General features: G+C 44.2%; 1 protein-coding gene across 2 annotated transcripts in view; it reads left to right on the top strand.

Moving 5' to 3' along the window:
- Positions 1 to 15,437, top strand: part of LOC106563284 (tyrosine-protein kinase ABL1) — a 54,847-nt gene that overhangs the window by 25,453 nt on the left and 13,957 nt on the right. For both annotated transcript variants that reach the window (XM_014128749.2, XM_014128750.2), the window contains exons 2-3: positions 12,508 to 12,672; positions 15,311 to 15,437. The exon at positions 15,311 to 15,437 is cut by the window's right edge and continues 169 nt beyond it. In XM_014128749.2, coding sequence (XP_013984224.1) covers positions 12,508 to 12,672; positions 15,311 to 15,437 — 292 coding nt within the window. The remainder of the gene's footprint in view (positions 1 to 12,507; positions 12,673 to 15,310) is intronic.

Raw genomic sequence — 15,437 nt, 5'->3', positions numbered from 1 at the left:
TGTGTGGCAGGTTCTCTCACCCTCATGTCTAGTGTACCAATGTTTGACCTAACCACAGTAGAGCTGGGGGGAGAACTAGTCTACAGCGGCACCAGATCCAGATAGGATCTTTAAACAGTGGTTAGACCTCCAGATCTCAGGCTTGATCCAGCGTCAAGCTCTTTGTTACCCATCACAGGTGTCGACAGCGAGGTGATGCAACAGAATCGCCCAAGCGTGAGTTCTTTTCCCTCCAACTTCGCCTCAAGTGGCTTGGTTCTACGTCATGGAACTTGACTGTTGTTTGGATTCTTATGTCCCTAGTCACTATGTTTTGATCTCAGAGGTCAAGGAGGTAGTGATGAACTCCACTTGGCCAATCTCTGTATCCCCTGTTCTGTCAGTGTGTTTGTGGTTAGTTTTAATTCATCACTGTTGCTCATACAAACTCTGTCATAGTTGTCAAGAGTTCCACACATATGTAATCACTGCTGGATGGATTATCTCCCCCAGAGATCCAGCCAGGATATGCTGTAATCCCAGCCTCTCCACTAGCAACTGCTGTTTCCCTTTTTCCTTTCTTTCTTGCCTCATTTTAAGTCTTATTCCATTTCTCTCTCTCCCCCTCCCTCTCTCTTGCTCTCTCTCAGTATGCTGCCATGCATGCCAGTATGCCTCAGTCTGCTGTCACTCCTCACTAAGAGCAGAGGTATTTGAGGTTAGTAAAATGGACATGTGTAGGCGGGGTGGGCTGTTAGTGTCCCACACACTTATGACCAGTCTATCCCCTCCTCCACCCTCCTCATTTCTCATCCACTACACTCATATGTATCTCCCTCCATCTGTCTTATTTCCTCACCCGACAGCCCCCGCCTGCCCATATTCATTCTACAAAATCTAAGCGTTTATCTTTTGCGGCTTGAGTCATAGCCTTGGAGTTCAGTTGCTCACTAAGAAACCAAGCTGTCATTCCTGAGGCTCACCCTTGCACTTGAAGTCTATAGTTAGAAAGATACAGGTTCTGTTTTGAGATTTTTGGTTTGGGTCATTCTCAAATGTCCAGAATGATTCTAGATTGAGAGACCTTCTTTTTTGCTCATTGTCTGAATGGTGAAGTTTTACTCTGTAATCACACTCCGCTGTTAACAGGACACCCCTCTACCACAAGGGTCTTCAATTCAAGGGGCTTTATTGGCATGGGAAACATATGTTAACATTTCCAAAGCAAGTGAAGTAGATAATATACAAAAGTGAAATAAACAATAAAAATGAACAGTCAACATTACACTCACAGAAGTTCAAAAAGAATAAAGACATTACAAATGTCATTATGTGTATATATACAGTGTTGTAACCATATACAAATGGTTAAAGTACAAAAGGGAAAATAAATAAACATAAATATAGGTTGTATTTCCAATGGTGTTTGTTCTTCACTGGTTGACCTTTTCTTGTGGCAACAGGTCACACATCTTGCTGCTGTGATGGCACACTGTGGTATTTCACCCAGTAGACAGTAGATATGGGAGTTTATCAAAATCGTGTTTGTTTTCAAATTTTTTGTGGATCTGTAATCTGAGGGAAATATGTGTCTCTAATATGGTCATACATTTGACAGGAGGTTAGGAAGTGCAGCTCAGTTTCCACCTAATTTTGTGGGCAGTGTGCACAAAATAGCAAGGCTATGTTCACTTAGTCTGTACATAGTCAAAGCTTTCCTTAAGTTTGGGTCAGTCACAGTGGTCAGGTATTCTGTCACTGTGTACTCTCTGTTTAGGGCCAAATAGCATTCTAGTTTGCTCTGTTTTTTTTGTTAATTCCTTCCAATGAGTCAGGTAATTCATTATCTTTTTGTATTCTCATGATTTAGTTGGGTCTAATTGTGTTGCTATCTTCATCTTTTTCCTGCCCAGGGACCCCCTCCCAGGCAAACCAGCGACCCAGGGACCCCCGTCATACGTTAGCAAAAAAAATTGCTGTCTTATCAGGTGAATGATAATGGCAAGGAGAAGTAATCAACATTCTCCTTGCCAAATAAATAGATTTGGTTGATAGTTTTCCATTATTTTGACCTCCCTACTAGGCTTCGGGGGTATCCAGATTGTCATACCTTTACACTGAACACAAAGGGCGCTATTTTCTAACCCCACAGCCTCGGTAATCCGAAGGTTAGCAATGCTAACAAGTACATGTAAAATCCCATGGAGAATGCTAACTAAATGCTAATGAGCGCAGTGCAACATTTTTAGAGTCTCCGACCTAAATTACTATATTTTCAGGACAGACATCCCAGCTCATAAATAAATACAAGTACCTACATTTTTTGGGCTGGAAACACAAAACAAATATTAGATAGCAATGCTCTTGATCCACGAGGGGATTCTGTGCTGTTACCAAACAAAGCTTGAATTTGGAAGAAGCTAACCACTTAGCTAAATAGCTAACTAGCTACTAAATTAGAAAATAAACTGCAGTTGTGCATTTACCTTAATAGTTATAGTTTATAAGATATTTAGCTGGCAACATTTTAGTTGTGAATTCCATACTGTAACTAGATCACCTGGCACGTGCTGCACAACAGTGAGTGACTTACAAGGCTCTGGTCCCTCATTGTTGTGTGTTTGTAAACAAAGACCATGTGACTAGCGACTACCGGTAAGCTTCATAATGAAACATTTTGAAGGGTAAAATGAAGAATGCAATCTTTATCTGCTAACGTATTGCACAAGTTGACTGCAGGTATTTACTTAAAGTAGCTACAAATATTAAAGTTTATAAAGAAACTTCAAAGACACAGTTTTCACGGTATTGAAAAACCATCCCATGGCTATTTCCAGATACCCGGGTATACGGTACACCACCCAAGCCTACTCCTAACATTATAAATGGAATAGGAAGTGTAAACTCTTAGCCTATTACAGTGCCTTGCAAAAGTATTCATCCCCTTGGCGTTTTTCCTATTTTGTTGCATTTCAACCTGTAATTTGAATGGATTTTTATTTGGATTTAATTTAATGGACATACACAAAATAGTAAAAATTGGTGAAGTGAAATGAAAAAAATTACTTGTTTCAATAAATTCCAAATAACGGAAAAGTGGTGCGTGCATATGTATTCACCCCCTTTGTTATGAAGCCCCTAAATTAGATCTGGTGCAACCAATTGCCTTCAGAAGTCACATAATTAGTTAGATTGCACACAGGTGGACTTTATTTAAGTGTCACATGATCTGTCACATGATCTCAGTATATATACAGCTGTTCTGAAAGGCCCCAGAGTCTGCAACACCACTAAGCAAGGGGCACCACCAAGCAAGTGGCACCATGAAGACCTAGGAGCTCTCCAAACAGGTCAGGGACAAAGTTGTGGAGAAGTACAGATCAGGGTTGGGTTATAAAACAAATATCCAAAACTTTGAACATCCCACAGAGCACCATTTTTAAATTCATTGTTAAAAAATTTAGGGAATATGGCACAACAACCAAACTGTCAAGTGAGGGCCCCCCACCAAAACTCACAGAACAAGCAAGGGGGGCATTAATCAGAGAGGCAACAAAGAGACCAAAGATAACCCTGAAGGAGCTGCGAAGCTCCACAGTGGAGATTGGAGTATCTGTCCATAGGACCACTTTAAGCCGTACACTCCACAGAACTGGGCTTTACAGAGGAGTGGCCAGAAGAAAGCCATTGCTTAAAGAAAAAATAAGCAAACACTTTTGGTGTTTGCTAAAAGGCATATGGGAGACTCCCGAAACATATGGAAGAAGGTACTCTGGTCAGATGAGACTAAAATGTATATTTTTGGCCATCAAGGAAAACACAATGTCTGACGCAAACCCAACACCCTTCTCATCACCCCGAGAACACCATCCCCACAGTGAAGCATGGTGGTGGCAGCATCATGCTGTGGGAATGTTTTTCATCGGTAGGGACTGGGAAACTGGTCAGAATTGAAGGAATGATGGATGTCGCTAAATACAGGGAAATCCTTGAGGGGAAACCTGTTTCAGTCTTCCAGAGATTTGAGACTGGGAAGGAGGTTCACCTTCCAGCAGGACAATGACCCTAAGCATACTGCTAAAGCAACACTCAAGTGGTTTAAGGGGAAACATTTAAATGTCTTGGACTGGCCTAGTCAAAGCCCAGGCTTCAATCCAATTGAGAATCTGTGGTATGACTTAAATATTGCTGTACACCAGCGGAACCCATCCAACTTGAAGGAGCTGGAGCAGTTTTGCCTTGAAGAATGGGGAAAAATCCCAGTGGCTAGATGTGCCAAGCTTATCGAGACATACCCCAAGAGACTTGCAGCTGCAATTGCAACAAAAGGGGGCTCTTCAAAGTATTGACTTTAGGGGTGTGAATAGTCATGCACACTCAAGTTTTCCGAATTTTTTGGGGTCTTATTTCTTGCTTGTTTCACAAAATAATATTTTGTATCTTCAAAGTGGTAGGCATGTTGTGTAACTCAAATAATACAACCCCCAAAAAAATCTACACTGCTCAAAAAAATAAAGGGAACACTTAAACAACACAATGTAACTCCAAGTCAATCACACTTCTGTGAAATCAAACTGTCCAGTTAGGAAGCAACACTGATTGACAATAAATTTCACATGCTGTTGTGCAAATGGAATAGACAAGAGGTGGAAATTATAGGCAATTAGCAAGACACCCCCAATAAAGGAGTGATTCTGCAGGTGGGGACCACAGACCACTTCTCAGTTCCTATGCTTCCTGGCTGATGTTTTGGTCACTTTTGAATGCTGGCGGTGCTTTCACTCTAGTGGTAGCATGAGACGGAGTCTACAACCCACACAAGTGGCTCAGGTAGTGCAGCTCATCCAGGATGGCACATCAATGCGAGCTGTGGCAAGAAGGTTTGCTGTGTCTGTCAGCGTAGTGTCCAGAGCATGGAGGCGCACCCAGGAGACAGGCCAGTACATCAGGAGATGTGGAGGAGGCCAACAACCCAGCAGCAGGACCGCTACCTCCGCCTTTGTGCAAGGAGGAGCAGGAGAAGCACTGCCAGAGCCCTGCAAAATGACCTCCAGCAGGCCACAAATGTGCATGTGTCTGCTCAAACGGTCAGAAACAGACTCCATGAGGGTGGTATGAGGGCCCGACGTCCACAGGTGGGGGTTGTGCTTACAGCCCAACACCGTGCAGGACGTTTGGCATTTGCCAGAGAACACCAAGATTGGAAAATTCGCCACTGGCGCCCTGTGCTCTTCACAGATGAAAGCAGGTTCACACTGAGCATGTGACAGACGTGACAGAGTCTGGAGATGCCGTGGAGAACGTTCTGCTGCCTGCAACATCCTCCAGCATGACCGGTTTGGCGGTGGGTCAGTCATGGTGTGGGGTGGTATTTCTTTGGGGGGCCGCACAGCCCTCCATGTGCTCGCCAGAGGTAGCCTGACTGCCATTAGGTACCGAGATGAGATCCTCAGACCCCTTGTGAGACCATATGCTGGTGCGGTTGGCCCTGGGTTCCTCCTAATGCAAGACAATGCTAGACCTCATGTGGCTGGAGTGTGTCAGCAGTTCCTGCAAGAGGAAGGCATTGATGCTATGGACTGGCCCGCCTGTTCCCCAGACCTGAATCCAATTGAGCACATCTGGGACATCATGTCTCGCTCCATCCACCAACGCCACGTTGCACCACAGACTGTCCAGGAGTTGGCGGATGCTTTAGTCCAGGTCTGGGAGGAGATCCCTCAGGAGACCATCCGTCACCTCATCAGGAGCATACCCAGACGTGGTAGGGAGGTCATACAGGCACGTGGAGGCCACACACACTACTGAGCCTCATTTTGACTTGTTTTAAGGACATTACATCAAAGTTGGATCAGCCTGTAGTGTGGTTTTCCACTTTAATTTTGAGTGTGACTCCAAATCCAGACCTCCATGGGTTGATAAATTGGATTTCCATTGATTATTTTTGTGTGATTTTGTTGTCAGCACATTCAACTATGTAAAGAAAAAAGTATTTAATAAGATTATTTATTTCATTCAGATCTAGGATGTGTTGTTTAAGTGTTCCCTTTATTTTTTTGAGCAGTATATTTTAATTCCAGATTGTAAGGCAACAAAATAGGAAAAATGCCAAGGGGGGTGAATACTTTCACAAGCCACTGTACATGCCTTCCCTGTGGCTCAGTTGGTAGAGCATGGTGTTTGCAATGCCAGGGTTGTGGGTTCGATTCCCACGGGGGACCAGTATAAAAAAAATACTACTGTAAGTCGCTCTGGATAAGAGCGTCTGCTAAATGACTAAAATGTAAATGTAATGCTGACTAGACCGGGCACACGTGTGCGTCTGCCATCACGTGCATGTTGATTTTGTCCATCCACACCAGACACGATCAGGACACCCAGGTTGAAATATCGAAACGAATTCTGAACCAACTATATTAATTTGGGGACAGGTCAAAACATATAAAATATTCATGGCCATTTACATGTTACGTTACAGCCTTACTCTAAAGTTGAATAAATTGTTTTTGTGCCCCCCTCATCAATCTACACACAATACCCCATAATGACAAAGCAAAAACAGGATTTTAGAAATGTTCACATTTATGTAAAAACAAAAGCGGAAATATCACGTAAGTATTCAGACCCTTTAATCAGTATTTGGTTGACGCACCTTTGGCATCGATTACAGTCTTGGGTATGAAGTTACAATCTTGGCACACTTGTATTTGAGGAGTTTCTCCCATTCTTCTCTGCAGATCCTCTCAAGCGCTGTCAGGTTGGATGTGGAGCGTCACTGCACAGCTATTTTCAGGTCTCTCCAGAGATGTTCAATAGGGTCCAAGTCCGGGCTCTGGCTGGGCCACTCAAGGACATTCAGAGACTTCTCCCGAAGCCACTCCTGCGTTGCCTTGGCGTGTACTTAGGGTCGTTGTCATCTTGGAAGGTGAACCTTCACCCTAGTCTGAGGTCCTGAGCTTTCTGGAGAAGGTTTTCATCAAGAATCTCTCTGTACTTTGCTCCGTTCATCTTTCCCTTGATCCTGATTAGTCTCCCAGTCCCTGCCACTGAAAAACATCCCCACAGCATGATGCTGCCACCACCATGCTTCAACCACCATGCTTCACTGTAGGGATGGTGCCAGGTTTCCTCCAGTCATGACGCTTGGCATTAAGGCCAAAGAGTTCAATCTTGGTTTCATCAGAGCAGAGAATCTTGGTTCTCATGGTCTGAGGCCTTGAGCATTTTACTGAGGAGTGGCTTCCGTCTGGCCGCTCTACCATAAAGGCCTGATTGATGGAGTGCTGCAGAGATTGTTGCCCTTTTGGAAGGTTCTCCCATCTCCACAGAGGAACTCTGGAGCTCTGTCAGAGTGACCATCTGGTTATTGGTCACCTCCCTGACCATGTCCCTTCTCTTCTGATTGCTCAGTTTGGCTGGGCAGCCAGCTGTAGGAAGAGTCGTGGTGGTTCCAAACTTCTTCCATTTAAGAATGATTGAGGCTGTGTTCTTGCTGCAGAAAGGTTTTGTAACCCTTCCCCAGATCTGTGCCTCCACACAATCCTGTCTCAGAACTCTAGGGACAATTCCTTAGACCTCATGGCTTGGTTTTTTCCTCAGACATGCACTGTCAACTGTGGGACTTTTATATAGACAGATGTGTGCCTTTCCAAATCATGTCCATTTAACAGTTTGACAAGAGTGAAACTTCTCGTTTCACCTCTTCCTGTCTGGAGAGAAACTGGCATAATGGATTATGATCATTGTAGTTAAATACCACGTGTCTATGCTTAACTAGAGTGAATATTTGCTTACTGAAAACTACAACTCCCTTCAGCCCAGCTTCCCACGTAGTTCTTGACTTGATTTCTTTCGTGAATGATTTGATTTATCTCTAGAGACAAGTACATGTTGTGTGCACAAAAAACTGAACTAAATGGAATTCAAGTAATTGGACCGATGTCGGTCAATTAGTAATTTAATAACCCCCAAAAAACAGAATTACTGTTAATCGCTCAGCACTATTAGCTGATTTTAACAAAGTCAAGAAAGATTACTAGCAGCCAGCGGCACTTGCGGGTACTTTTTCAAACCCTATGTTAGATACTCCAGTGAGTGTAATTAGCTCAATATTAGGAGAGAAATAATGTTGATGTCATTAGAAATAAGATAAACCTCTACTCTTGGTATGTTATTCAAAATGTGTTAACTCTGTTTTATTTTTTTTATTTTTATGTGTGAACCCACAGTTGAATATTCCTGCTCTTCCAGTGTCATAGTGCTGGGGAGTAGAAAGTGTTCCGATGCCTCTCTGCTCTTATCTCACACTCCCCAGGAATGTTAATCATGCACATCCCTAATCTCTGTCATGTGCCCAGTTAGACCCTAGTGCCCAGCCTGTCAGCTGTGTGTGGTGACCATGGATTTATCCCATCTTTCTCGGGGGGCTCCCGAGTGGTGCAGCGGTCTAAGGCACTACAGACACCCTGGTTCGAATCCAGGCTGTATCACACAATTGGCCCAGCGTTGTCCGGGTTTGGCCAGTGTAGACAGTCATTGTAAATAAGAATTTGTTCTTAACCGACATGCCTAGTTAAATAAAGATAACATTTTTTAAATAAAATAATTCTCCCTCAGTGGCTCTCATCGTGTAATGTGGCTCCACAGTAGATCACCAAATAGCCTCCCTCTGCATTTCATCAGATAACTCTGGTAGGGCTCAGCTGACCACCGAACACTTCTCACCTACACAAAAGGTGTTGGTTTGACATAAGATACAAATGTGATGGCATCGGAAGAGATGGCTGTCTTTTTACGGTCCCCACACCAATTGTGCTATTGTGTGTTTTCGCGTAATTTGTAACTTATTTTGTAAATAATGTTTCTGCCACCGTCTCTTATGACCGAAAAAAGCTTCTGGATATCAGGACAGCGATTACTCCCCTTGTACTCCATTTGGCAAATCTGACCATAATTCTAGCCACCCGATTCCTGCTTACAAGCAAAAACTAAAGCAGGAAGCACCAGTGACTCAGTCAATAAAAAAGTGGTCAAATGAAGCAGATGCTAAGCTACAGGATTGTTTTGCTAGCACAGACTGGAATATGTTCCGGGATTCTTCCGATGGCATTGAGGAGTACACCACATCGGTCATTGGCTTCACCAATAAGTGCACCGATGATGTCCCCCCCACAGTGATTGTACCTACATACCCCAACCAGAAGCCGTGGATTACAGGCAACATCCACACTGAGCTAAAGGGTAGAGCTGCCGCTTTCAAGGAGCGAGACTCTAACCCGGAAGCTTATAAGAAATCCTGCTATGCCCTCCGACGTACCATCAATCAGGTAAAGCGTCAATACAGGACTAAGATTGAATCATACTACACCGGCTCCGACGCTCGTCGGACGTGGCAGAGCTTGCAAACTATCACAGACTACAAAGGGAAGCACAGCTGCGAGCTGCCCAGTGACACGAGCCTACCAGACAAGCTAAATTACCTATATGATCGCTTCGAGGCAAGTAACACTGAAACATGCATGAGAGCATCAGCTGTTCCAGACGACGGTGTGATCACACTCTCCGTAGCCGACGTGAGTAAGACCTTTTAAACAGGTCAACATTCACAAGGCCGCAAGGCCAGACGGATTACCAGGACGTGTACTCCGAGCATGCGCTGACCAACTGGCAAGTGTCTTCACTGACATTTTCAACCTGTCCCTGTCTGAGTCTGTAATATCAACATGTTTCAAGCAGACCACCATAGTTCCTGTGCACAAGAACACTAAGGTATCCTACCTAAATGAATACCGACCTGTAGCACTCACGCCTGTAGCCATGAAGTTCTTTGAAAGGCTGGTCATGGCTCACATCAACACCATTATCCCAGAAACCCTAGACCCACTCCGATTTGCATACCGCCCCAACAGATCCACAGATGATGCAATCTCTATTGCACTCAACACTGCCCTTTCCCACCTGGACAAAAGGAACACCTATGTGAGAATGCTGTTCATTGACTTCAGCTCAGCGTTCAACACCGCAGTGCCCACAAAGCTTATCACTAAGCTAAGGACCCTAGGACTAAACACCTCCCTCTGCAACTGGATCCTGGGCTTACTGACGGTCCGCCCCCAGGTGGTAAGGGTAGGCAACAACACATCGGCCACGCTGATCCTCAACACGGGGCCCCTCAAGGGTGTGTAGTCAGTCCCCTTCTGTACTCCCTGTTCACTCATGACTGCATGGCCAGGCACGACTCCAACACCACCATTAAGTTTGCCGATGACACAACAGTACATTTTAGTCATTTAGCAGACGCTCTTATCCAGAGCGACTTACAGTAGTGAATACATACATTTCATACATTATTTTCTTTTCTTCCCCGTACTGGTCCCCCGTGGGAAGGCCAGCAGTGGTAGGCCTGATCACCGACAACGAGCCCGCCTATAGGGAGGAGGTCAGAGACCTGGCCGTGTGGTGTCAGGACAACAACCTCTCCCTCAAAGTGATCAAGACAAAAGAGAGGATTGTGGACTACAGGAAAAGGAGGGCCGAGCACGCCCCTATTCTCATCGACAGGGCTGTAGTAGAGCAGGTTGAGAGCTTCAAGTTCCTTGGTGTCCACATCAACAAGAAACTATCATGGTCCAAACACACCAAGACAGTCGTGAAGAGGGCACGACAAAGCCTATTCCCCCTCAGGAGACTGAAAAGATTTGGCATTGGTCCTCAGATCCTCAAAAGGTTCTACAGCTGCACCATCAAGAGCATCCTGACTGATTGCATCACTGCCTGGTATGGCAACTGCTCAGCCTCCAACCGCAAGGTGGTACATCACTGCGGCCAAGCTTCCTGCCATCCAGGACCACAGGCAGTGTCAGAGGAAGACCCTAAAAATTGTAAGACTCCAGCCACCCAAATCATAGACTGTTCTCTCCGCTACCGCACAGCAAGCAGTACCAGAGCGCCAAGTCTAGGTCCAAAAGACTTCTTAACAGCTTCTACCCCCAAGCCATAAGACTCCTGAACAGCTAATCAAATGGCTACCCAGACTATTGGCATTGCCCCCCCCCTCTCCTTTACGCTACTCTTTGTTTATTATCTATGCTTATTCACTTTAACGCTACCTTCATGTACATATTACCTTAATTACCTCGACTAACCGGTGCCCCCGCACATTGACTCTGTACTGGTACCCCCTGTATATAGCCTCACTACTGTTATTTTACTGCTGCTCTTTAATTATTTGTTACTTTTATTTTTTACTTAACACTTATTTTTCTTAGCTGCATTGTTGGTTAAGGGCTGTTGTATTCGGCGCATGTGACAAATACAATTTAATTTGAGATAAAAATCATAACAATCAAGGATCCGTGCTCTGCCAGGGTTCAACATATCACAGCATGCCTTTCTCTTGAACTGAATATTTTTGCATAAACTTAGTAGGTTGGCCTACTACCCATAGCTTTTGTCCTTTCTCTTGGGTATCTCTATGGCCTCAGCAGATGATCAAATGCTTCTCTTTTGCCTTAGTGTTTTGCGCTGAGGACATGTGTTGTGAGAGATGCAAGGTGCTGGATGTGTGCTGACAGCGGAGCTGGCCTCAAAATGAAGTCACTGTGTGAGCCAGTCAGTAAAAATTCCCTCTTCTCTCTTTCCCTTTCTCTTTCCTTCTCTATATTTCCACCTCCCCTCTTTGCAACTCATTCCAGTTCTGGTAACCTTGACGTAGCATCCAAAGCCCTCTGAGTCCCATTATTTGAGTATAATGAGCGTAATCTGTGGCTGCAGTGTTGATAATATCTTACGGTGTTATTCCAGTCCTAATTGGAAGCTTAACGCAGCTCGAATTTCCCCTCTCGCTACAAAATTACGATGGGCCAACTCTTATTGGAGAGGCTTGTTATTGAAAACAAAGTCTTGAAATTGAAAGGAAAGCCTGGAACTCCAGGAAATGAAATGCACAGGTGGTTGAGAGATGGACTATGTTATTGGACTTTATTAAAGAACTCAGTTAATATTGCTGCCTTTAATACCATAGTCAAATCACAGTAGCTGTGCAGTCCAGGACAGTGGTGCAACCATGAAACCTTTTTCGGGGAAATGTTCCTTCGATGTGACGTGGGGAGGTTCTCTGGAGTATATTTAAAAATAATACACAACGCATACAGGTGTGAATGTGTTTGTGTCTGTGTGTGTCCATGGAATAGACTGAAGCAGTGACCATACCGGTTCTGAAATGCCAGCACATTGACATTGCTTTTTCTGCTTTCTCTGTTTGTATTAGATGGGTGCAAGTGTGTTTCTGCTCTCTTGCAAACTCCTGCTGGATTTTACATGACCAGGTGTGGAATGAAAGCTAAACAGACTGGAACCCAGGCTGTGTTTCTATGACAAGGTGATAGGAAGGCTATTCACCTGATTAGTTGTTGGTTTATTTAACACGGGTCTGATCGACTCACTCCAGATCTCTCTTTCCCCCAAAGTCCACTTGTTTAATAGATAAAGACATGTTCTAATGTTGGACCTGTCTGTTATGTGTTCCAGAAGCTCTCCAGAGACCAGACTTTGAGCCCCAGGGTCTGACCGAAGCGGCCCGTTGGAACTCCAAAGAAAATCTTTTGGCCGGACCCAGCGAGAATGACCCCAACTTGTTTGTTGCTCTTTACGACTTTGTGGCCAGTGGGGACAACACTCTCAGCATAACTAAAGGTAAGAAAATTGTGTGTGCATGTGGGGAGACGAGAGATTCTCTCAGTGGGAGTTGGGATCAATATCTTAAAATTCTTGTCAATTCAGGAATTGAGTTTCACTACTATGACGTGACATGAAATGGAACAGCCCCCAGCTCTGCGCTGCGAGTCTCTCTGTGAGAATACATTCATTTTCCATCCAGACAGCTGTCAGAAAACCGTTTCTGTGCTCTGAAACGATTAACAATAAAACCGTCCATCATAGCCCAGAGAGAATCAGGCTTTGTGAAAATACTCCCTCTGGGCATATTGTGGTCAGGGATCTGCCTCAGTCACTGGTCATGGGGTCAATGTGCAATACGGCCCTCAGCAGCAGCAGTTAAACAGGACAGACAGTATGCGTGAGAATGAGTGTTTTTCTTTTCCTTAAACTTGTGACTGTGCTGAGATGGGTACAGTGTCCTCCCAGGGGGATGGGGAGGGTTTAGAGTGTGACGTATCTGACTGGAAATCCACATATTTGCGTCCCCTTCCCTATCCCTCCCTGTGACGCTCACTTCCTGGCTGTCCGCTCACACGCGAGTTCTTTCCACTGGAGCAGCTGGAAAACAATGGTAGCAGTTGCAGGAGAGAGGGTGATGGAGGATGGGATGTAGAGATTCACTTTAAAGGACCAGGAAATACAGATCCCAAAAATTTTATGTAATAAGGTCTTTTTAAATGTTTTATTTCACCTTTATTTAACTACGCAAGTCAGTTAAGAACCAATTGTTATTTACAATGGTGGCCTACCAAAAGGCAAAAGACCTCCTGTGGGACGGGGGTTGGGATTAAAAAAGATGTAATATAGGACAAAACACATCACGACAAGACAACACTGCATAAAGAGAGACCTAAGACAACAACATAGCATGGCAGCAACACATGACAACACAGCATGGTAGCAACCAGAGGTGGGAGCAAGTCATTGTTTTACAAGTCCCAAGTCAAGGCAGGCAAGTCCAAGTCAAGGCAGGCAAGTCCAAGTCAAGGCAGGCAAGTCCAAGTCAAGTCTCAAGTCCTAAACTTTGAGTTTCGAGTCCTGAACAAGTCATAATGTGCTCTTCACCAAATGTAATACCATTTCATTTTTTTAACAAGAGTAATAGTATATTACATTTACGCAAATCATGAATGCTTTTAAAAATATCTATATATTTATTACTTTCCAAATAAACGTTATTTCCATGGAAATACATGGGTAGCCATGAGAAAGACCCCCCCCCAATCCCACTATCGAGGATCGCTATGGGGTGCAATCAGGCGATGTAGGCTTGAACACAATCGCCCAACCTTAACACACACACACACACACACCCTCTCTCTGTGTGGTTACAGTAGGCTAACGTATGTCAATGGTTTTAGGAACAGCAGTAACATCAGGCAGGATTTAGGCTACCAACTGCCTAGCCAGTTGTAGCTCAATCTTGGGTGCAATGTTTACGTTCCCGCACTGACTGACTGTGTGGAGGCTCATTGATTTAATGTTATGTTAGCCTACATGCTACACTAGCAAAGTTATAAATTATATAGCTGATATAGCGTCGTCTTTATATCCGAATATAATCATTTATTTTATAACATCTTTCCAAGGGCTCCATCTGAATTCACCCGCCGACGTTCCTCTGCACTGCCACGCACAGCTTTTTCTCAGCTGGCACAATTTGATTGGCTGCTGTCCGATTCAAACTGTAATCCGTTAAATGAAGAGTTGATGCGCTGCACACTTTTTTTTAATAGCATAATTTTTCATATTTGGGCTTGGGGAAGGTATCAAGTCAGTTTGAGTCAAAAAGCTCAAGTCCAAGTTAAGTCACGAGTCATTGGTGTTAAAGTCAAAGTCGAGTCATCATATTTGTGACTCGAGTCTGACTCTTGTCCAAGTCATGTGAGTCGGGTCCACACCTCTGGTAGCAACACAACATGGTAGCAACACAAAACATGGTACAAACTAATTTATGTGGTCATGTATAATTTTAGGGATAAGCTTACTTCTTATTAAAAGAGTTGGGTTAGATTCATGCCTCCAAATGGAAAAGTTCTTCCAAGTTATTCAGTCACAGTTTTAATCTTTAAAGTTTAGAAATAAGTATATTAACAGCTATTGACAATAGTATTATTGGAGTTTTATGCTGAGCCACTATGTAAACTTGAGTCTAAAACCGGGAGCAGACTATGTCATCAACCCAGCTAACCTCAAACCAATGGGGGGAAAAAACCCAGTGTCGCAATCTGAGTAAACATTGTATTAGATACAGTGGATTCCTGAGTCAAAGATTGACCAGGCTGCTCAGTCTCAGAATAGTGGGCATGTGGCATAGTGTCACCTCAGACTAACACTTTAATGTTTTTCTATGACTCCAATGGAAAAAACGTTAGCACAGTCTCCTCGCAAACGTAGCCTCAATTGTGTATAATGTAGAACCTTTATACAGAAGATAGTCACTATACTAGTAACTTATAGCAAGCAACCATTCTATAGCAAGTCTCTTTTACATGTGAAGTTTATCCTGTAACCAGTTGGAATAAAGGACTACTTGGAGTGGTGTCTATGTAAACCACCTGTCATACTCTGTAGTTTCCCCTGCTTTCACCCTAATGGCATGTCCCCCGTGCAGGAGAGAAGCTGCGAGTTTTGGGTTACAACCATAATGGGGAGTGGTGTGAGGCGCAGACCAACCACGGCCAGGGCTGGGTGCCCAGTAACTACATCACCCCGGTCAACAGCCTGGAGAAGCACAGCTG

Source organism: Salmo salar, chromosome ssa11, assembly GCF_905237065.1.
Source record: "Salmo salar chromosome ssa11, Ssal_v3.1, whole genome shotgun sequence".
Classification (NCBI taxonomy): domain Eukaryota; kingdom Metazoa; phylum Chordata; class Actinopteri; order Salmoniformes; family Salmonidae; genus Salmo; species Salmo salar.
The sequence above is the reverse complement of the archived record's forward strand: the minus strand, read 5'-3'. Positions and strand labels throughout refer to the sequence as shown.